Source organism: Capricornis sumatraensis, chromosome 3, assembly GCF_032405125.1.
Source record: "Capricornis sumatraensis isolate serow.1 chromosome 3, serow.2, whole genome shotgun sequence".
NCBI classification, from domain to species: domain Eukaryota; kingdom Metazoa; phylum Chordata; class Mammalia; order Artiodactyla; family Bovidae; genus Capricornis; species Capricornis sumatraensis.
The window spans coordinates 1,022,284-1,044,113 of NC_091071.1; the positions used below are offsets into that span (position 1 = coordinate 1,022,284).

The window sequence follows — 21,830 nt, forward strand, 5'->3', positions numbered from 1 at the left end:
GGCCGTGGGGCTATGGGAAGGAGCAGATGGCCCAGGACGACGCCCAGGATGATCCCCACGGCGCCAGTGAGTGGGCCCCACGCACAGGCTCTGCCGCCCGGCTCCGCTCCCTGCTTCCGACCCTCGGGGATCTACTGCCCACTCTGGGCCCGAGGCCAGGCTGAGAACGAGACCAGCTCCCTGGGTGGACTCGCCTCAGGGCCGGGCTGGGAGGGCAGGGGGTGAGGGCGGCCCCAGCTTCCTGCAGAGGCCGCGCCTGAGCTGGGCCGGCTCGGCCGGCCTGGGCGCGCCGAGCGGGGGCAAGGCACAGCAGGTGCAGAGCAGGGGAGCTGGCCGGCAGACCGCAGCCCCCGGGCCACCCAGCTGCACGCCGGCCCACGCCGCCCGCAGGCTAAGGCTGCGTGTGCACGCTCACGTGGCCAGAAAAGTTTAAGCCTGTTTACAACAGCTTTATCAGTAATTGCTAAAGCCTGGGAACGACCACGTCCTTCAGTAAGTGATGAACAAACCAACTGTGGGTTGTCCAGGTGGGGAAGACGGCTCAGAGCGAAGAGGAGCCAGCCATCGAGCCAGGGGAAGAGCTGGGGCTCGGCCGGGTCACTAACTGAGGGAGCCGGCCTGTGAGTCCACTGCCTCCGGGAAAGGCAGAGCCGCAGAGCCGGCGATGACCGGGGCGCCGGGCAGGGGTGAGCACAGGGCTGCCCAGGACGCGGCGGCTCGCATCTGTCGAAACCCACAGAGCCCGACGACACACGGGTGAACCACGGACTCCACGGTTACAACAGGCGAGTCCTGCCTCATTCCTCCTGACAGAGCCACCCCTTGTGCAGGGCCCAGAGGCCCAGCTCCGCCCCCCACGGCCCCTCCACACGGCGGGTGCACACGCACACATGGCGTGGGCGAGCGAGAAGCAGCCACCTCCCCCCACCGCCCCCGATCGCTGGGCCCCCGTCCCCTGGGGTCTCAGACAGCAGGGCGCTGTGACCCTGGGTGACGCGGGGCATCCGGAACTCCCACCCTCCTCACAGCTCGACAGGGACCCTGGCTGCCAGCTCCCGGGACAGACCTTCCAGACACGCCTGAGGGCTCCGGGCCCACTCCTGGGGGCGGGCGGGCCGGGGCCAGGCCCTGCGGGGAGACGGCGGGGAAGAGCTCTGGCAGGCGGCTCCCCCTCCTCCGGGGCTGCCCAGGACCGCCTCCCCTGTGCACACCTGCGCCCCCACACGCGACAGCACGGCTGTTTCTAACTCTGCCTCCAGCACCCCTGCTGCCTGAGAAACCGCCTCTGGGAAAACAAAGTCAACCGCGGAGGCTGCCGTCACCTGTGGTCATTCCTCAGCTGGACCCGCAACCCCGGGAGCCTGTGTCTGTCCCAGGTGGCAGGGCCAGCCTCCGCTCCCGCCATCTCCCCCGAGACCCTTCTGTGGAGCTCGGGTGGCCGGGAATCCTTCTGACCCCTGGGGCCAGGCAAGACGGGCCCTGAGTCCCAGTCCAGTGAGACGGGCGCTCCACCTGGAGAGCAGGGCCCCGCCAGCCACCTGCTCTCTGGGTCCCTCCCTCAGCCCATATTCTGCATGTGCTCTGAGCCGCCAGGCGGGGACCGTGCTGGACATGGGGCTCCTGCTTGACTCAGCGCCCTGGGGTCCAGCAAGAGGGCAGAGGTGCGCTGAGCTGCTTAGACTTCCCACCGTCGGGTGAGGCGGAGCCAAAGCCACCTGTCGGGCCCCGAAAGCCCTCCCGGGGCCCCGGCTGCGGAAGCAGCTCGGGTTCGGGGCTTTCTCCCTGGTCCCGCCCACTGCCGTCCAGCTGCACCTGCGGTGAAGGCCCCTCCCTGACTTTCACCCTGTTCCTCAGCCCCCAGAGGGCACTAACGCGGAGCCCTGCACCCCTGCCCCCCAGGGGGGTGGACGCCGAGGGACAGGGCAGGGAGGGGCCCGGGACTCAGGGGGCGCTGCGTCCCACCTTGAAGATGAGGCAGTCGGCCTTCTGCTCGGCGTACATGGACGTCAGCCGGTACTGGTTCTCCGTGGTGATGTCCACCTGGTAGCCCGTCAGCGTGTAGCACGCTTTCCGGAACTCCTGGATCTTGGTCTGGAAGACCTCCTTCAGCCGCTGGTTCTTCAGCTCTGCGCTCTCCACCTGCTTCTTCAGCTCTGCGGGGAGGGAGAAGCAGTCAGCTCCCCGGGGTCTCAGGAGGACACTCAGGGGCAGCAAGGCATCGACTGAGGGGTGAGCGGGGCGCACACCACGCCCGGGGCCAAGCGGCCACACGCGGCTCCCAACGAGGACGACAAGCCGGGCAGCAGGCGGGCTCAGCCCTCCTCTGGGCCCAGACGAGGATGCCCATCCCACACTCCAGCCCCGGGTCTGTCCCGTCAGCCCAGGGAGTGGCAAACACTTCCCAGGCCACCGCTGAGAAGCACGGGGGTGGGGGCTGCAGGAGTGGAGGTCATCCAGAGATTTGGGATCACGCTGCCCGTGGTTCCCCGGCTGGCCTCCCGGAGACCAGACGTTGGGGGAAGGCAGGCTCCCTGGGTATGGGGTCGGGCAGGGCACCCCGGGCCCTGTCTTAACTGGACAGCTCAGGGCAGGGCCCTTGGGCCCACCTGCCGCCCCCACAGGTACAGGGCTGCACGGGGAGAAAGCAGCTGTGCGAAGCTGCCAGGAGCGCGCACAGCGGTTACCCGAGTCCCCCCACTGAGGTGCCGTCCGGCGAGTTAAACCTTGGCTCGGCCCCATCATGAGCGAGCCGGCTAAACATGGTGCACGCGAGTCGCCTGTGAGGCCCGACGCTGCCAGGGGTGCGGGACCCCAGGCCTCCAGGCTCAGCCTAGTGTGCAGCCTGCCCCTGCCCCAGGCTGACCCTCAGGACCCAGGGCGTCTGGTACAGGTGTCGGTGCCCCGGGGGGCTGCTTTCAGATGAACGGATGTCATCAGGGTCTCTTCCAGAGGAGGCGACGGGGCAGGCGGGCAGGGAGCCTGCATTCTAGGGAGAGAGATCCCCTTCCTCTCCCCCAACGCTGGTTCCAGGGGTCGTTGGGGATGCAGCCGTGTTGAGGATTAGGGCGGACTGAGGGGGGCAGAGGGCCGGGCGCTGCTGGGGGGGAGGGTGGCAGCCACTGGAGAGGCCCCAACGCGCTCAGCAGCCACCGCAGCCACGAGGTGCGTGCAGGGCCGCCACCTCACAAGCTGGACTCGGGTGACCGGACACTGACCGCAGATCCACGTCAGAGGCGGGGCCCTCTGACCCCGGACCTCAGGGCCCGCACAGACTCCGCAACACGCCAGGGTTCTAGCACACCTCCCGGGTCTCATCTCCACGGCCTGCAGCGCTGGGGCAGCCCAGCAGCTGCCGCCCCCGGCCCCAAACCAGGGATCCTGACGCCAGGCCTCTCCACGGCCCCTGTGCTCCGGGATGGCCTCCTGCCCTGAAGGCCTGAGGGCCACCCTTGCTCCAGAGCCAAGCCTGGGGACAGGGCCCTTGATCGACCGAGTTAGTAACCAGACTCCGAAGTTAGAAAGGCGGCCGGCCACTCTGACCCCAGATTCTCCCCTCATCCCTCAGCTGAGCCACCGACGACGGGCCGTTAACGGGGGGTAAGCCTGCTCTGGAGGAAGCGCTCACAGCCGAGCTCGTGCGGGTGTCTCACCCGTGACACAGGCTGCGCCGCCCACGAGCTCTCGGACGCCGGACGCACGCAGCCCGGCTGTGAGGGGCACCCACTGTGTGCAGACACGGCCTGTTCCCCCGCTGACAGACCCCACAAGCAGGCGGGTGACCCGAGCCACCTGCTGCCCGGGGACCTGCCGTGGACCTGCAAGGCCAGGCCGGGACGTAGGCTTGGGGCAGCGTCCTACAGGCTGAGGGCACCTGGCCCCGGGCGGCCCGGTCCACAGGGGCAGGCCGGGAGCGGCAGAGCCCGCCGAGTGGGCAGAGTCCAGGGAGGACCCAGGGGGCGGCGCCTTTGATTCGGGGCAGAGTCAGCGTCTTAACCTGCTCCCACGATCCGTGCAGTTCAATCGCTTACATAAATGTGAATGAATAATTCACAGAATGGCTCGGATTAAATAAATAAAAGATAGACCTTCCTCCGTGGAAACAACATCGCTCTGGCCCAGCCTCTCCCAGAGCGAGCAGAGGCCTCCCCTGGAGGGACTGGGGACCTGAGCTTGCGGCAGTCACAGCTGTCCCACCAGGGCCCAGGCCGGCCTCAGGCCCGACCTGCTGGCGATGGCCACTCTTGGCCGACAGCAGCCAGCAGACAGCGGCTGCCACGCTCGCTGAGCTCCCGCCCCAGCCCTCACTCCCCAAGACCTCACCCCCGGGCTTGCTGAGCTCCCGCCCCAGCCCTTACTTGCAGGCTGAGCTCCTGCCTGCCCCCCAACTGGCCCTCACCCCAACGAGCTCCCCCAGGCCACTCTGCTGTGCAAGGGATGAAAGCCTCACGCCCAGGCCCTGCCCAGGGCCCCTGGCCTCCCCGTCAGCCCGGGCAGCAGGTGAGGCTGAGAGGGCCCTGAGCTGCGGTGCAGGACCCGCCCGGCCGTCCCGGCCCTCCTTCCCTGCAGCCTTCGGGCAGTCTCCCAAGCTGGGCCTTCCTCCCGACCCCACCAGCAGGCCTGAGCTGTGCCCACGGGCGGCCTGCGCTCAGTCTGGGGAGCCGGCGTCTGAGGGTCCTGGTGAGGGCGTCACCCCGCTCCTGCCCCAGGGGACCCAACTCCCCGGGAGGAGACAGAGCCCAGCTTCAGGCCCACAGGCCCGTTTCAGATGCTCCCTTCCTGAGACGCCCCCAAGATGCTCCCAGGACACACACCCGTGGCGGAGACGGTCTCCCCGCAGGCCCGCTGACCAGCACAGCCAGAGAGGGCCTCGCCAGCTCTCTGCACCTCGTGGGGGGCGGGGCTGAGGGCGTCTCTCTCTGGTCCTGGGGAGAGTGAGGGGGTCTCTCTCTGGTCCTGGGGGCAGTAAGGAGGTCTCTCTCTGTGCCTGGTGGGGGCGTGAGGGTGTCTCTCTCTGGTCCTGGGGAGAGTGAGGGGGTCTCTCTCTGGTCGTGGGGGAGTGAGGAGGTCTCTCTCTGGTCCTGGGGTAGTGAGGGGGTCTCTCTGGCCTGGGAGGAGTGAGGGGGTCTCTCTCTGGTCGTGGGGGAGTGAGGAGGTCTCTCTCTGTGCCTGGTGGGGAGAGTGAGGGGGCCTGGCAGCGGAGCTCCCTGCTGAGCCCCCCAACCCCAGCAGATGGGCAGCGGCCCTTCCGGAAAGGGGGTGGGGGCCACACCGGTGTCTGGCAGAGGAGCCTCAGAGGGGGGCCCCGGCCAGCCTCCTACCCCCACCCACCCAGAGAAAGCATCCACAGAAGCACACCCGGAGTCACTGGATGCACAGGAGCTTCTGATGGAAGATAAGAATAAGGCAACCTAGACGGATAAGAGACCAGCAACGAGACGGGCCTCACGGCGCCCCACAGCGGGGCCCAGGCTCCCGCAGACGGCGGGGAGGGGCTCAGATCGCAGAGGACGCCTCTCAGAGACACGCAAGACAGGCGGGAAAGAGCAAAGACAGGACGCAACCAGCGACCCCGGGGCCCGGCACTGAGCTGGCGGGGATTCTACACGGAGATTTCAGAGGGCGGGCAGGAGAGGACGTCAGGGAGACCACACAGAGGCCTCCGGAAGCAGAGGCCCTGCCTCCCGTCCAGACGGGCGCGGAACACGCCGCCACCTGCAGGGAGCAGGAGCCGGATCCACACGAGCTCCGAGTCCCAGGGCCACAGGCAGGACTGACCACCGACCCGAACAGGGGGCCACAAAGCTGTGTGGAAACCGGCGCCCGCCTGGGGCCTGAGGGCAGACGACGGCCTCCGAGACGCCCCGCCCCGCCGTCCGCAGCCCCTGGACCCGCAGCGGGCTGGGACAGCACGGGAAAGGAGCATGGACAGCGGGGCGGGGGCTGACAGCAGGGGTCGCCGGCCGGGAGGCCAGGCCGCCGAGACGGGCTGCGGTCTAAGCGCCAGGCAGCGTGCAGGGCCCGGGACGGCGGGAGCGTGAGGCCCGCGGAGGGCAGAGAGGCAAGAGGAGCCCCGGAGGGGGTGAGACTCGTGTGTCCCCACAGGACGCCACCCGCTCCAACCGTGAGCAACGCGGCCAGTCACGGGAGGGCCCGCGCCCTTCCCAGGATGCCGCCCAGGCCACAGTCACGGGACGGCCCACGCCCTCCTCAGAGGGCCACTCGCGCCCTTCCCAGGATGCCGCCCAGCCCATCATGGCAGCACGAGGCGACCACAGGCGCTCCAAAGGGCTTCTGTCCCTGAGACGATGGTGATGCAAGCCCCGGGCAGCTGGGGGCCCCGGACGGGAGGGGGCGCTGATGGCACCAAGGGTGGCTGGTGCTGAGACCAGCCCCCCAGCGGCCTCCCCACCCTGACTCCGTGAACGGACCCCCGGGCGGGTGGCTGCCACAGCGGGGGGCCCCGAGCTGGCCGGGGACAGGCCCCTGTGGGCTGCGGTGCAAGCTGGGTTCTTGCAGCGATGCTGTTTAGGGCCTGGAAGTAGCTTCTGAAACTGTCCTTTGGGGACTCAGGACAGAATCGTCTTTCTTTCTGAAAAGTGAATAAAGCACTCAGGCAATGCCGAGGTCTTCAGGGCTTATAAAACCAACAAAAGGTTGAATTCTTCATTGTTAGAGCGAGTGTCTCTCTGCGCAAAAGGGCCCGCTCCCAGGACACCCGAGAGACAGCGAGAGGAAGGCCTTCGGGACCGCCTCGTGGTGGGGGGGGGCAGGACGCGGGCTGGGGGGGCACCGTCTGCTTTCCAAGAGCCGGGACCGCCAGCTCCCACGCTCACACACAGCCTGTCGCCCCGGGCACAGCAGGGGCAGCCGCAGCGGGGGTGACGGCCGGCCAGGTCTGCGCCTCTCACCAGGAGCAGCCTCTGTGGTCCTGGCGCGTCCACAGGAGGCGGGGAGCACGGCCGGCTCTGCGATGGGGAGGCCAAGGCTGGGGACAGGGGCGGACCGGCTCTCCCGACTGCCCTGGCTGGCGGCTCAGACAGAGTGTGTCCACCCGGGGAGCAGGGCTCTGGACGCTCGGCCTCGGGCCCCTGCAGGCCGTGAGCACCGCTGGCTCTGCTCAGGCCCTGCGCGGGGCCACTGCCAGGGCTGAATTATTCATGTCTGGGAATGCCTAAACTAGTTCAGTTTTACATTTTTAAATATTTAATAATTAGGCATTAAATATTGATGCCATTTTATTAGCCACCATGGGAGCCGGCGCTGCAGGGCTGGGACTGGGTGAGTGCCCCGGCCCCGCGGGCCACCTGGAGTGGGGAGCTGGTGGGGCGTCTGTGGGCGCCGAGCTCCATGAATGGGGTTCCTTCATGGCAGGGCAAGGCCTGCCCCCCGACAGGGCAGAGCCTCCTGCTGGGGGAGGAGGGGAGGGGAGATGGCAGAGAAGCCCGCATGGTCCCCAGGTGCTGAGGGGCTCGCGGCCAGCCTGGCAGCTCCGCGGTCCCCCGCTCCCCTCCCGACACAGCGCCCAGGCCGGACACCTTTCCAGGTGTCCGGGCACACCATCCCCACTGCTGGCTTCAGCGACAGGAGGCCGGGACCTGGACTTGCTGGCCAGAGCCTCCTGCCGCCAGAGGGCCCCGAACAGTCTCTCCGCCATGAGTCTGGGCCCCCCGTGGGGCCGGAAATTGCACGTTTCACACAAGAAACGAGACGCGGCCCTGGAATTACACGCAGATGAGCAGCCCACGTGCCCACCGCCAGGCTGCCTGGCAGACGCCTGCCCTGGTGAGCGCGGTGCCGGCTTTCAAATGGGCCTCGCTGTGTGGTTAACTGCTCACTCGGCAAGCAGCTTGTCACCTTGCACAGAAATGATCTGAAAAGACACCAGCAATTACAGCCCACCAAATTAAGGGGTGGGAGAGTCCCAGGGTGACAGGCGGGCGCAGATGCGATACCACACTCCCAGGGAGCCAGCCTCCCTCACCGCCGAGACAAGGCAGCAGGGGCCCATGGGGTGGCCTGTCCCCCGGCCCGAGCCGTGCCAAGCGCCGACCTACCAGCTCCTTCGGGAACAGATGGCCACAGCCTGCCCCCCGGACCCACACAGCCCTGGGCGGGGTAGATGTGGGGTCAGGCCCAGGGGCCAGTGTGCTGCTCAGCGCCACCCAGACAGAGAGCAGGGGAGCCGGAGGGGACCCCAGACGGCCCCGGCAGAGCCAGCCCTGCGGTGAGGACCACCCTGTGTCCGTGCTGCCTTGGCACAAGGCTGGTCCCCTGCCGAGGCCCCAGCACAGCCTCTGGGGGCCCCGTGCTTGGTGGGGTTCCCCTCGTGAAACTCGCCGACCTCTGACGACTTATTTACCTACTTGGTTGTCGACCAACCACATCTCCCACCTGAAGCCCCCACGGGGGTACCTGGGTGCACGGCTCGTGACTGCCGCTCGTCCAGCCAGCCGAGGCTCCCTCCGCACGCACCAGCTGGTCTCAAGTTTTGGAAGCACCCCATGAAGCATCACCACGCGCACCCCCACCTCACAGACAGGGAAACGGGCTCCGGCAGTCACAAGCAAAACGCCTGGAGATACGCTCATGTGCTGACAGGTGCTCACGCACACACACACACGTGCACGCTCTCCTGCACACATTCACACACATGCCAGGGCCCGAGACCACCTGGAGGGCAAGCACCTTCGACCCCCGAGATGGAGCGTGAGAACATGCTGGCTGACACGCATTTCCAGTGGCTTCCCTGCAGGCTGCCCGCCAGAGGAGAGGACCCTGGGGAGCAGAGGATGATGGGGCCCTGGGCTGCTGGCTCGGGTGCGGAGGAGCCCAGGGCGGTGGCTGTGAGCTGCTGGCCAGCAGGCACTGTCCCGAGTGGGGGGGCGCTTCCAGGAGGCTCTAGCTCCGTCCACCCCGCGCTGCATGTATTAATTAACTCCAGCGGTGGGCTCGCAGAACATGAACTCCCCGGAAGGCGAGCTCCCTCTCGGAGACAAAAGGTTTCCGGGGCTCATCTCTTATTGACTGAGTTATTTGCCAGTCAATCTGTCTGCTTTGGGCAAGACGAGAGTTTAAATCGTCTCTTTCTCCTTTGGAGGCAAGGCAGTTTATTAAAGCTGCCGACGGCTGCAGCGAGGCCTCACCGCCAAACTGCAGGGACCCCCTCAGACAGCACGGGAGCAGAAAGAAAGCCTCGGATCTAGCTGGCCACAGGCTCGGGAAGCAGCGGACGGGGCAGGGTCAGCCAGCGTGGTCTGCGGGGCCAGGACACAGGCTTCTCAGCGGAGCCAGGCCTGGGAGAGCACCGGGAAGATGGGCTCCAGCCTAGGGGTGACCACACAGAAGCTCCGCCTGTGAGGAGGAGCGAATCCGATGCACACGCCCGCCGGCAGAGGGGAAGGAGGCAGCCCGGCGGTCCTGCAGCCCCTCTTGGCCTGGACGGCCCTGGTCTCCCAGCGCACAGGGCCCCGGTCAGAGATCACAAGTGCCCAACGCAGCAGGCGGTGCCAGCTCAGAAACAGCCTCTGTCGGGGATGGAAGCCGAAGCTCAGAGGGGCCAAGGGAGTCACCCGAGGACACACAGCAGTCGGCGGCTGTCAGGACCAGAATCTAAGCTGCATGAACTCTGCTCCTGGCCCAGGGAGTGGGGCTTGGGCCGACCACCAACGACGTGACAGCACGTGGCTCCCCCGCAAGAGCCCAGACATGACGCACGTGGCTCCTCCCCCCCGCCCCCCTCAGAGTCCAGACGTGACGCACGTGTCTTCCCCTCCCCCACAGGGTCCAGACGTGACGCACGTGTCTTCCCCTCCCCCACAGGGTCCAGACGTGACGCACGTGTCTTCCCCTCCCCCACAGGGTCCAGACGTGATGCACGTGGCTTCCCCTCCCCTTGCAGAGTCCAGAGATGACGCACGTCTTCCCCTCCCCCGCAGAGTCCAGACATGACGCCCAGCTGAGAGCCGAAGAATTGATGCTTTTGAACTGTGGTGTTGGAGAAGACTCTTGAGAGTCCCTTGGACTGCAAGGAGATCCAACCAGTCCATTCTGAAGGAGATCAACCCTGGGATTTCTTTGGAAGGAATGAGGCTGAAGCTGAAAGTCCAGTACTTTGGCCACCTCATGCAAAGAGTTTCGAGAAGACTTTGACACTGGGAGGGATTGGGGGCAGGAGGAGAAGGGGACGACAGAGGATGAGATGGCTGGATGGCATCACCGACTCGATGGACGTGAGTCTGAGTGAACTCTGGGAGTTGGTGATGGACAGGGAGGCCTGGCGTGCTGCGATTCATGGGGTTGCAAAGAGTCGGACACGACTGACTGAACTGAACGTCCCGGAGCCAGATTGTCGGGACTGCTGCAGAACACCCGCTGTTTACTGGAAACACCTGCTCAGGTAGAACAGGGGACGACTGGGCGTTCTTTCCAGAGACCATCAGAAGAGCGCAAGGTTCACAGCAAAATGACTGGAGGTGACAAAGACTGCCTGCAAACCGAGCCGCGCCGCCCCCCAGCATCAACGCCCTCCAGAGCGGGCACGCGTCATGAGCCTGCCCGGAAGCCACGAGCCCTACAGGCACCGCTGCCGCGCCGCTCACCTGGGGGCCGTCCGCCTGTGGGCCTGCCCGAATGTGTAACGGCGAACATGCAGCCTCCCAGTGGTGCAGAGGACAGCATCCTTGCCCTGAACGCTCCCTGGGCTCCACCTCGCCCCCCCAACGCCCCTCATCCTCCCGTCTCCACCGCTCCACCCTCCCTAGACCATCGTGCCACCAGTCACGAGCTCTGTGGTCTTCCCGACCGGCTCCTTGCACTCAGTCATGGGCGTGGAAGTTTCCTCCGTGTCTTTCTCGACACTTGGCGGCTCTTTTGCTCTTGGTGCTGAATGATGCTCCCTGTCTGGATGGAGCGTGCTTTACGCCCTGGTTGCCTCCTGAAGGCCTTCTCGCTGGCTCCAGGCTGTGGTACTTCCGCGTTTTCATGTGGACATACACGTGTCCTGCTCCTCCAGGCGAACGCTGAGGAGTGTGGCAGCTGGGTCATCCGGTCACTTCATAAGAAAACACCAAACTGGCTTCCAGCCTGGCTGCGCCATCCCGCGTCCCCACCAGCCACGAACAGAGTTCCCGCTGCTCGCCAGCATTCAGTGACGGCAGTGAGGGGCCTGGGTCGTCCTCACGGGTTCGGGGACTCTCACTGTAGCCTGGAGAAGTCAGTTCTGACCCCGCTAATCCCACGATGCCCAGGAGACAGCTCGTGGAGGAGTCCCATAAAGAGCCAGGAGCCGGGGAGAGGGGGGCGCGGGAACCCCAAAGACACACGCCCTGCAGGGCTGCTCCTGCCCAGACAGCCTGATTGCCCAGGAACGTCCCCGCCGCCCATGTTCTGAGCAGGCTGCCTCGCCTGGCCACTCGCGCTGTTTCCAACGTGGAGAACAGGGCTAGGTGGGGGCGTTGGGCTGCTGACGATGCTGGGGTCTTGCCCCTGGATGGCATCAGGTCTGCCCATGGCCGGGGACAGGGTGGGGCCACCAGGGACTTGCTCACAGGCAGCAGGAGGCAGAGGGGCCGGAGCTGCCACGGCGGGGGCTTGCTCGCCCCTCCCTCGGCCTGTCTGCCTGCAAACCCGGAGATTAAATTACACGACTCCCTTACAACTCCAATTAAGCACCTAATTGATGGTGTTGCCCTTTATTACCTGACACCAAGAGCAAACAAACAGTGCAGAGAGCGCAGCTTGGGACACGCAGTGATTAAAGCGCCACCAGCTTCCGCACAGAGCCTGCCTGGGAGCAGCCGACGAGGGTGGCTCCCTGCACCCCGCAGTGGGCCACGAGGGCAGCTCCCCGCACCCCGCAGCAGGCCGACGAGGGTGGCTCTCTGCACCTCCCAGCAGGCCGACCTGGCGCCACCCCCGCCGGGTGCACCTGGGCTCAGGGGCTCTGCTGACATCCAGGCTCCTGGGGGGCTCTTTTTCGGCTCTGGAGAAGCCATGCTGGAGGCGGTAACCACTGCCTAGCAGCTCTGGGCAGCAGTGCCCACCCTTGGGCCCACGGGGCCCTACCTGACCCCAGCAGCAAGCACGGAGACCTCCCCATGCCTCCAGGCCCCTGGCTCGTGGGCCCGGGTCCCTGAGAAGGCGCGCACCCTGCCAGGAGGTGGAGGGGTGGGACCCCAACCCCTCGCCCTTGCCCTCCACTGCCACCCTTGGCTTCCGGCTCTTCTCTGGGGCTTGGGTCCTGCCTCCAAAGTAGATGCCTCGCTGGAGCCATAGGTCACCTGCTGTGAGTGTGTTGGGGGAGCTGCTGGGCAAACGGTTCTCAAGCTTTTCTGTTTTTCCAGCAGAGGTGACCCCGGGAGAACCGCAAGAATGGAAGAAGAAGCAGGCAGGCCTGGGGCCGGGGGCTGGGGGCACAGGGAGCCGCACGGGCCCCCGACGGAGGAAGGCGGCCTGGACCCACGTTTCCCAGCACGGCCCGGCAGCAGACAGTGGCCAGGAGTGGGGCGGGGGCAGAGACACATGTCCCGGGACCCGAGCCTGCAGAGGGGCTCCAAGGACCCAGGGGTGCCCCGGCTTGGCCCCTCGGTCCCACAGGCCTGGCACTCCCCAGCCCGTCCAGAGAAATGGGATGCAACGAAGCTGAAAACTCACCCACCAAACTAATCTATATCTTTAAAGCAGTGTCACTGGCTTCCCTGGTGGCTCAGAGGTTAAAGCGTCTGCCCGCAGTGTGGGAGACCTGGGTTCGATCCCTGGGTCGGGAAGATCCCCTGGAGAAGGAAATGGCAACCCACTCCAGTATTCTTGCCTGGAGAATCCCATGGACGGAGGAGCCTAGTGGGCTACAGTCCACAGGGTCGCAAAGAGTCGGACACGACTGAGCGACTTCTCTTCACTTCAAAGCAGTGTCAATAAAAACCAAAACCTCAACGGCTTTTCTTGACCTTGACAAAACATTTCTGAAATTCATTTAGAATAATAAACAAGCTAAAGAAATCTAAATGAAAGGAAAGAAAAGGGAAAAGCCGTGCTCTACACCAGATATGCCAACATACTTTCTGTTATAATTACTAAAGACGTGGAACAGAAAAATGAAATAAACGCCCAGAAGCCATGGAATAAAGACAAAGAAAAATAAAGACACATTATAAACCTACAGGGCAAGGAACGATTATCTGATGGACGGCACCCGGGCAGCCGTCTGTGATCAGGAAAAAGATCGACTAAGGCCTTCACCTTATGCCACATCCCAAAATACGTTCCAAGCAGATCAGATCTTTAAATATAAAATACAACCCAAAAAGTCACAGAAGAAAATAGAATTTATCAAATCAATAAGGAACTTTCTAAGCTTAAATGGAATAAACCAATGAAACTCCAGAATAAGTTAACACTTTCTGTACAAAATAATCACAAAGGAAAACAAGAAGTTAAGCTTCTGTACAAACTGAGCAGAAGAAGAGATAACGGAGCTCTGGTTGTGATAAGACCATTTGGAAAAGAAGTAAAAACTGTTTCCTTATTAGCAATCAAGTGAGATGCCGTTTCTATTAAAAAGTCCTAAGCGTGCAGTAGTTGACCCTCTGGGTGCACACCTGCAGGGTCTAGCCAGGCGCAGGCGTCTGCGTGCCCCGCGCTGCGTCCCGTGCTGCCCCTCCCGGCATGCCCACCACAGGGCCTGGCGCCCTGGGGACCTCGAAGCCTCTCCCACACGCGGCCCCTGAGCCTTTACGGAGCCCGGGACGCTGGTTGTCGGCCGTCTCCATGCTGAGCGGCAGGGCAGCGGCTGCACCGGGGGGTCTGTCTGCTCACTGGTTCAAGGTCGTCTGCGTGGTTATTAACAGCTCTGGTGACCGTGAGTTATCCTCACTGGATTCGGGCCACAGGTTCACAAGTTCCAGGTCTGGGAAAGAGGAAGGAAACCCACCGGCCTGCTTCCCTCCAAGCAGGGAACGGCCGACCGCCAGGCAGGAGACGCACTCACGCGGGCAGACGGGATAAGCAGCCAGGGACACAGAGCTGACCGCCCACGGTAACCGCGGCCTGGGGCCAGCCCGGGCCGCAGGGACAGCTTCCGGACGGGGAGTCTCCAGCGCCTGAACGCAGCCTGCCTCTTCCTTTATTAGAAGCCCCCTGACTCCTTGCTCAATGCACAGCCGTTTTCAGCACACAGACCTTTGATGTGCTTTGTTAGAATTATACTCAGGAATTTCATTTTGGGAGAGTGAGCAGGGATGGTATAACGTCCTAGAGTTTAGCTTCCCTAACTGCTCACAGATGTCATATTCGCATTATACTCACGTATCGTGTAAGTGAACTCAGCAAGGTTGCAGGATATAATGGGATTCCCGGATGGCACTAATATTAGGTCAAGAACCCACCTGCCAACGGAGGAGACGAAAGAGACATGGGTTTGGGTTCGACCTCTGGGTCAGGAAGATCCCCTGGAGGAGGGCATGGCAACCCTCTCCAGCGTTCTCCCTGGAGAAGCCCATGGACAGAGGAGCCTGGCAGGCTAAGGTCCAAAGGGTCACAAAGAGTGGGACACGACTGGGCAACTGAGCACGCACACAGGATGTAAGAGCAACACACGAAAATCAACAATAAACTCACTGCGTTCTTCTAAAAAAAAAAAAACTTCTTGGGCTTGTTTGTGTAGACAAACACGTCATCTGCAGAGAGGAAATGTCGTGCATGCCTTTCAGACAACAGGACAACAGGAGACGCTCAGACCAAGACGAGCAGAGACGCCAGGACTACTGCGGAAACAGCAAGCTGAACTCAGCAACGCACGGAAAGAAAAATATACCACAGACAAGGGCGGTTTACACCTGGAATGCAGGGCTGGTTCAACACGTTAGTAAAAAACTTTCACAGTAACCCACCACGCTGACAGTCTATGGAAGAAAAACCAGATGAGCCTATAAGTGGTGCAGAAAAGCACTTGAAAAAACTCAACACCTAACGTGATAAACGCTCTCGGCGGACAGACTAGACGGGAACAAGCAAGGGCATCCGCAAAGAGCCCAGAGCTGACCGTGCGCCCCCTGGACCAGGAGTAGGGCCAGTGCCCACGCCGACCTCCACGGCTTGGCACCATCATCAAGTCCCGGCTGCGCAGCAACCTGGAGAGAACGTGCGATGCGAGGCGTCAGGCCCACGGGAACAAACGCAACAGGCCCTGCTCACAGCCGGCGCGCCGGCAGGCAACGGAAGCCAAACCCTCCCAGCGCTGCCTGACCTTAGCGAGGCCACGGGCTGCAAGCCCAACACAAAATCAGCCGTGTCTCCGTGTCACTGTTGATCTAAGTCACACTCTGCTCCTTCTGGCCCCGTGGACTGCAGTCCACCAGGCTCCTCTGTCCGTGGGGTTTTCCAGGCAAGAATGCTGGAGAGGCTTGCCATTTCCTTCTCCACAAGCACAGAACAACGGAAACGACAAAGAAAAACACGCACTGAGGGTAACTAAAAATTAACAAAAATGAAACACACACGAGTCTGTTTCTAACAAAACACGTAACTGGTGTGTGCGCTGAAAACCACAAGATGCTGATGAACGAGCTCTAAGAAGGCCTGAGTCCACGGAGAGACACTGGCTCTGGACTGGGCAGGCTCATCCCGGTAACGGCTTGGATTCTCCTCAAACTGAGGATTCCCCGTGTAAAGCTCACCAGGATTCCTGCAGGTACAGACACGCTGATCCCAAAGCTCCACAGAAAGGCAACAGAAACAGGGCTGCCAGACACTGTTGAAAAAACAGCATAAAGTGGGAGGGATTACGCCGCCGACCTTAAGACTTGCCATCCAGCCACCAAGACTCTGGGGACGCTCGGGCCAGCAACCGGGATCCGTCAGCTGACATGGCCAACGCACAGAGGCGACTGACGGAGGCACGACACCATCTCAACACATGATGCTGGAGTATCTGGACATTTACCGGAGAAAGTCCCCCAGACAAACAAAAAAAAGAACCTCAACCTGAATCTCACATTACAGGAAAACCTAACAAAATGAGTCACAGATTTCAATGCAGAATTAAAAGACTTGAGAGAGAAAACATGAGGAAAAAGCGCCTTGACTTGGGTTTGCCAAAGTCCCTAGATCTGACTCCTGGAAGAGAACCGATCACCAGAGCTCATCCGAGTTATCGGTGTCTGCTCTGAGAAAGACTCTGCTAGGAAGCGCAACCCCCAAACTCAAGCCAAAGACGAAAAATGGACAAAAGCTTGAGCCCCCACCCACCCGAGGGGATACAGGAGGGGCTAACGTGAAACAAATGCTGCTCAACATCTTCACACGTCAGGGGAACGCCAGTTACACCACGGTGGGCCTCCACTGCGCACACCTGGGAATGACTGAAGGGCCCAGTGCTGGCGGGACGTGGGGCCACAGAGCCCCCGTGGGGCCAGCAGGGGTGTGGAACCACAGCCAGCCTCGAGGTTCACAGCGCATGGACCACGTGACCCAGTGATCCAGCTCCGGTGTTCACACGAAGAAACGCAAGAATGCTCACAGGAACTGGCACAGTTACTTCCTGCCTTCACTTTCCAGGTTTGGTCATGGTCTGGGTGTGTCTGACCCACCCTCTGTGGGCTCGGGTTCCACGTCAGCTCCGTCCGAAGCCACCACAGTGCCTTTCAGATCCACCTTCGTGCGCTTGGGCATTTGAAGACCCCAGCAGGCCTCCCTCCCGCCTGCTGCAAGGCCAGGAGGTGAAGGATGCCAGCGACAAGGCCGACGCAGCTCTGCCGGAGCGGGGCGGGCGAACGGGGAAGGGCTGCTCAGGAGGGACACGGCTCTTGTCTCCGCTTCCCACTTCCTGCAGCCTTCCTGGCTGTTCAAAGGCGGCCCCTCCAGCTGAGAACCAGCGGGAACGTGCAGGCAAGGCTCTTCTTGCTACAGGCTGGGGGCTCTCCCTGCTCCCCGAAGGCTCTAGGTGCTCAGAGGCCAGCTCCTGTCGAGCACGGCTCTCTGACCCAGGTTACACCCACCTCTACGCCTCAGGCAGCCAGACCAGTGGCCACAGGTAGCCCTGAGTCCATCGGTGCGTGCTGGGGCCGAGCCATGTGGAGCCTCAGCGCCCTCACAGGTGACCCGAGGCTGCCTGGGCCCTGTGCTCAGCACTGTGACGTCCCGGCCGGTGCTAATCCAGGCCGGTGGCTCTGGCCAGGGGCCCCTCGGGCCTCCCCCCACCCCCAGGCAGCCCCGTCCTCCCACTGCGGGGCAGGCGCCGGCTGAAGTGGGAAAGGGGGTCAAACCTTGGTCTGCAGAGACAGACAGAGCAGACGGCACGGCTGCTGCAGGCCGGCCCTGTGGCCGCCTCCCTGTGGTGGCCTCTTCCCTGGGCAGAGCGAGCGGGGCTCCAAGGAGGGGCCCAGGCACAGCCCTCTCCAGGGACCCCGTGGGATTAGCGGCACAGTCAGGCAGGGACAGATCTGACCACCTCCTGTGCATTGCTCTGACAAGATTAGGCGTTTTAATATTGATGCGTTGCCTAATTAAGCGCCAATTAGTAATCTCTCTGGCCCAGGCTGGGTGGGTGGGAAGCCACGGGAGGAGCTGAGCCAGCTCCGGCAGGGGAGGCCAGAAGGGGTTCAGGCTCCCGCCGACCAAGGGCCACGCTCCTGGCAGGGGCTGTCCTAAGGCCAAGGTCCAGGAACAGCTGGCTACAGGCTCCCGACCCTGTCGTGGCGTGGTCACCCGCGGCTGGGCGGCTGCCCCGCATCGTCCCTCCTGGCCCCCAGGGTGGCTCCTGGTGCGAGGGAGCCGGGGCACCTCCACTGCGGGGCCGCCCCCAACCTGGCTGCCAGGCGTCACCATGGAGACCACGCCCACCTACACGACCCTCAGGGCAACTGCAGGCCGAGCGCCAAGTGCCGTGTACACAGCAGATGAGCCCATCCGGGGTGTGGGGCTGTCCCGCAGGCCACCGGGAAGGCGGGGAGGGCCCTTCTGTCCATGACGAGACTCTGGAGGTTAGGGCGTCCATGTACTGAGATTTCTACGGCTGGAGGGAGGTCACAGGTCAGAGCCTGGCTGCCTGGCCCTGCTGCTGGAGTCCAGGGCGCCGAGGCGGACGTGGACGGCCCAGGAGGGAGTTTGCTGAGCTGTGACTCTGCTGACCACGTGAAGCCTGGCCAGGCTCCGACAGCACGCTCCGTGCACAGGCCGGCCACCCATTCAGCTGCTCAGTGCCCCCACCATCTGTCCTCTGGGAGCATAGAAGCCACCACCGAGGCGCCGGCGTTCTCACGGCTCCCGGGGACCTGGAGCAGCGCCCGCGGGCCCAGCGCCAGAGCTGCCGCTGAGAAGGGACATCTGGTGATCCCTGGACCGTGACCCACTTTTCCAGTGTGTGGGGGGCTTTCTGCCACCACGGGCGCTGCCCAGTACCGCCCCCGGAAAGGCACTCCCTCCGTGCTGTGGATGGTCCTCAGCGCGTGTGCGGCCTGTCCTCCTGGCCTCTGCGGAGCAGCCAGGCCTGAGACGTGGGCCCCGCGGGCTGCCGGGTGCACGACTTGCCTCACCGTTTCCTCCTGTTTCCCATCTCACTGTCTTGTTCCTCCGCTTTCAGATTTTCTCAGTTTTATCTTAAAAATCCCTCTTTAGACCATCATTTAACTCTCTGACACTCCTGACGTCCGGAAGTTCGTTTCCCATTCTGGAACACTTGGAAGGCTCTTGTCCGTGTGCTGCTGTTCAAAGTCCCTCCTAGTCTCCGAGGACACGCCTTCGGGAGGTCTCCATCCCTCTGACGGCCTGTGTCCTCCAGGCGCACCTTCCCGCTTGCCTGCTCTGCACCCCCGCACACGCCAGCCAGCCCTGGTCACAGACAGCACTGGGCTCTGCCGGCCGGCCAGCTCAGCTCAAGGGCCGCTGAGCAGCAACCAAGCGCCTGAAGGGGCTCCAGGTTAAGCGCCTGAAGGGGCTCCAGGTTCAGCGCCTTCACGTCTCCTCAGGTCCATCAGGCTCCTGGGGGTAAAAGGGGCGGGGGTCAGGCCCCTGGGATTCTGAGCCAGCAGGTCTGAGAAGGGGCCCAGGGACGTGCATCTCCACACGCGCCTGGGGAAGTGCTCTGATCCGACTTTGCTGGGAGAGAGGCTGCAGCCCGCAGATAGAGCCGAGTGAAGGCCTGAGGTCGGCGGGGCTCTCGGTTACACCTCGGGCAAGCGTCCTTGCTGCTCCTGAGCTTGGCAGTCATGCCCCCTCCCCCAGCGCCACTTGATGCCAATTCCCGGCCTTTGGGGAAGGTCGTGGCATCACTCAGCCTGGTTCCGGCCACGACGACAGCTGCCTGGAGTTCTTCTTCCTAAGTCACACACCATTAAACCACCTGCCCACGAGCTATCCCAACTGCAGAGGTCTGTGGTGGTCCCGCTCTCCGTGGGGCCTCGGGGAGCACAGCAGAGCAGGGGCCCAGGTCCAACCGGCCATCTGCCCGGACGCCCACAGTGCCCTTGGGCGCGTGCTGGGTGCCCCGGGAGGATCCGAGCAGCTGCGTCCCCACAGCTGAGCACGCCAGAGCGACAGACTTGAGGAGTAAACGGTCTGTCGCGTCAGACGGTGTGAGTCCTTGTGCAGAATGAAGAGCAACCTTGAGCGCCCGAGTCTGCATTCCCAGCTCCTGAACTCGGCAAGGACACGGGTGACTCACGAAGCGGGGCTGGAGGAGCCGGGGAGAACAGGAACATGGGCCGAGACCACGCTCGGCTGCCGGCCTGCTGAGGACCCTGTGGGAGGCCTCGCCCGGCTCTCAGGGCCGGGAAGCTCACCCTGGGCCACAGGCACCCCCTCACAGTGGTCTTGGCGGCTGAGCTGCGGTTTGGCCCCAGAATCACCTGGGCAGCACACCAGGGCAGCCAATGCCAGCTTCCTGAAGACAAGACAGGAGAGGCAGGAGGGTGTGCACCTCCCACAACACCCACGGTCCCTGTCCGCCAGCCCCGCACCAGGTCGCGGGAAAGCGGCTCAAGGACGGGTGCGGCCTCGGGAGCCAGGGGTTCAGGGGGGCCAGCAGACCCGCACTTCAGGGTCCCCACTGAACCCGGCGGCACACGGACCCCCGCCTCACAGGGGACCCTGGGCCGACAGGCGTGGGACAAGGACCACCTGGGACACCCTGGGGACAGGGAGCACGCAGAGCGCAGCCCCACAGGACGGCCAGGCTCGCTCCAGTCACGGCCGCGGCTGACTGAGGCCTACAGGCCCGCAGGCCGGTGCTGGGCCTGACTCCCATCTCCACGGGCTCACGGGACAGTGATCAGAAAGGCTGGTTGCACGCCGAGGTAGAGAGTGGGAGCTTGCAGGCTGGAGGGGCTGCGTCCACGACCCTGGGGACAGGGCGACGGCAGAGCCGGGCTCCAGACGCGACGATGTCTGGGCTCCCTCTCCAAGCCTGAGACGGCAGACACGGGCGGGGGACGTAGAAAGGGCTTCCCGCGGCAAACGTCAAGAAAACGGCAGCCGTGCCTTCCCGACGCGGATGCCCCACAGACATCGCGGGGGTAGGGGGTGAACAGAGCCAGCAGCAGACACGAGGGCGGGGGCTGCGCTCTGGGGGAGCCAGGGAGCGGCCCCTCGCCAGCCGCTTGAGGCCCAGGGCAGGCAGCCACACCTGGCAGCTTCTGACAAAGGAGAGAGGCTGCAGGCGCCCCCCAGCCCCCAGGCTTCCCCTGAGGCTGGACTGGGTGACCCCTGGGAGGCACCCTCTGATGGCAGAGAGGGGCTACAGGCGCCCCCCAGCCCCTAGGCTCCCCCTGAGGCCGGACTGGGTGACCCCTGGGAAAACGGAGCCCCCTGATGGTGCCCTCCCTGCGAGGCGGTGATGGACCTGCTGTCTGCCTGAGGGCCGGCCTTGGGGACCTCGGCACGCAGCAGGCAGGCTCACGCTCACTGTACTGCTTGGAGACAGAGACAAGCTGTGAGGTCAGAGACTGCGGCCCCGAGTCAGAGCTGTAGAGCGGGTGAGACCCTCGTGGTGGAAGGGGCAGCTCCAACCCCCACCCCCACCCCGCCTGTCACAGGGCCTGCGGAGGGCTCGCTGCGTCCGGAAATGTACTTAGACTGTGAGAGATGGCCCCTGCTTCCCGGAGCACTGGTGTCTGTGTGATTAATGGACACACATGAGCTGACAAATGGTATTAACTTGTTCCCGGGTCGGAGAGATGCCACCTCGGGTCCTTGCTGCGCTCGCTCTGCAGGCTGGGGCCCCCATCCCCTGGAGGCCCGTGGCCCAGCTCCTGTGTGGGCTGGACGGAGGGACGGATGGAAGGACCGGGGCCTACCTGCCACCTCCCGGGATGAGGGCAGCTCCGCGGCGGCCTGCAGGTGGGCAGGGACGGGGCCGCCGGCCTCCAGGGCGCGGACGAGCTCCCGCAGCCGCGCGCACTCCTGCTGCAGCTGCTGCTGGTCCTCGCGGAGCCGCTGCCGCGCCGCGCCGGCCGGGTTCAGGCTCAGGTGCAGCACCTTGGTCTTGCTCTCGTCGTAGCCGCCCTGGGGGAGGACCCCAGACAGGCGGTCAGAGCCCCCACCGGCGAGTGCGGCCCGGCCCGCGGGGTGCCCGCCCCCCATCTCTGGGGCGTCGGCAGGAGGCAGCACGCGAGCCCCCGCTCTGACCCGCGTCCCCCCAAGCATCGGTGTCCAGTGCGTGTTTTCAGACGCTATCCGTGACCACCTGGGTCCTCGCCAGCTGCGCAGCGACCCTCCTGTCCCAGGCCTTCACAGTGGGACCCAGCTTTTAAGAAATGAACACTTAAGAAAGCCGTGACACTAAAGTGGAGTCCCCGTACGCCTCGCTCGCTGTCGGCTCCTGTTACTGACACACGACCCAG

General features: G+C 63.9%; 1 protein-coding gene across 1 annotated transcript in view; it reads right to left on the reverse strand.

The window, feature by feature from the left end:
* MAD1L1 (mitotic arrest deficient 1 like 1) overlaps positions 1-21,830 on the reverse strand; it is a 239,278-nt gene that overhangs the window by 20,465 nt on the left and 196,983 nt on the right. Inside the window, exons 16-17 of the mRNA XM_068968152.1 lie at positions 21,285-21,492; positions 1,963-2,153 (exon numbers count right to left, since the gene is read on the reverse strand). Coding sequence (XP_068824253.1) covers positions 1,963-2,153; positions 21,285-21,492 — 399 coding nt within the window. The remainder of the gene's footprint in view (positions 1-1,962; positions 2,154-21,284; positions 21,493-21,830) is intronic.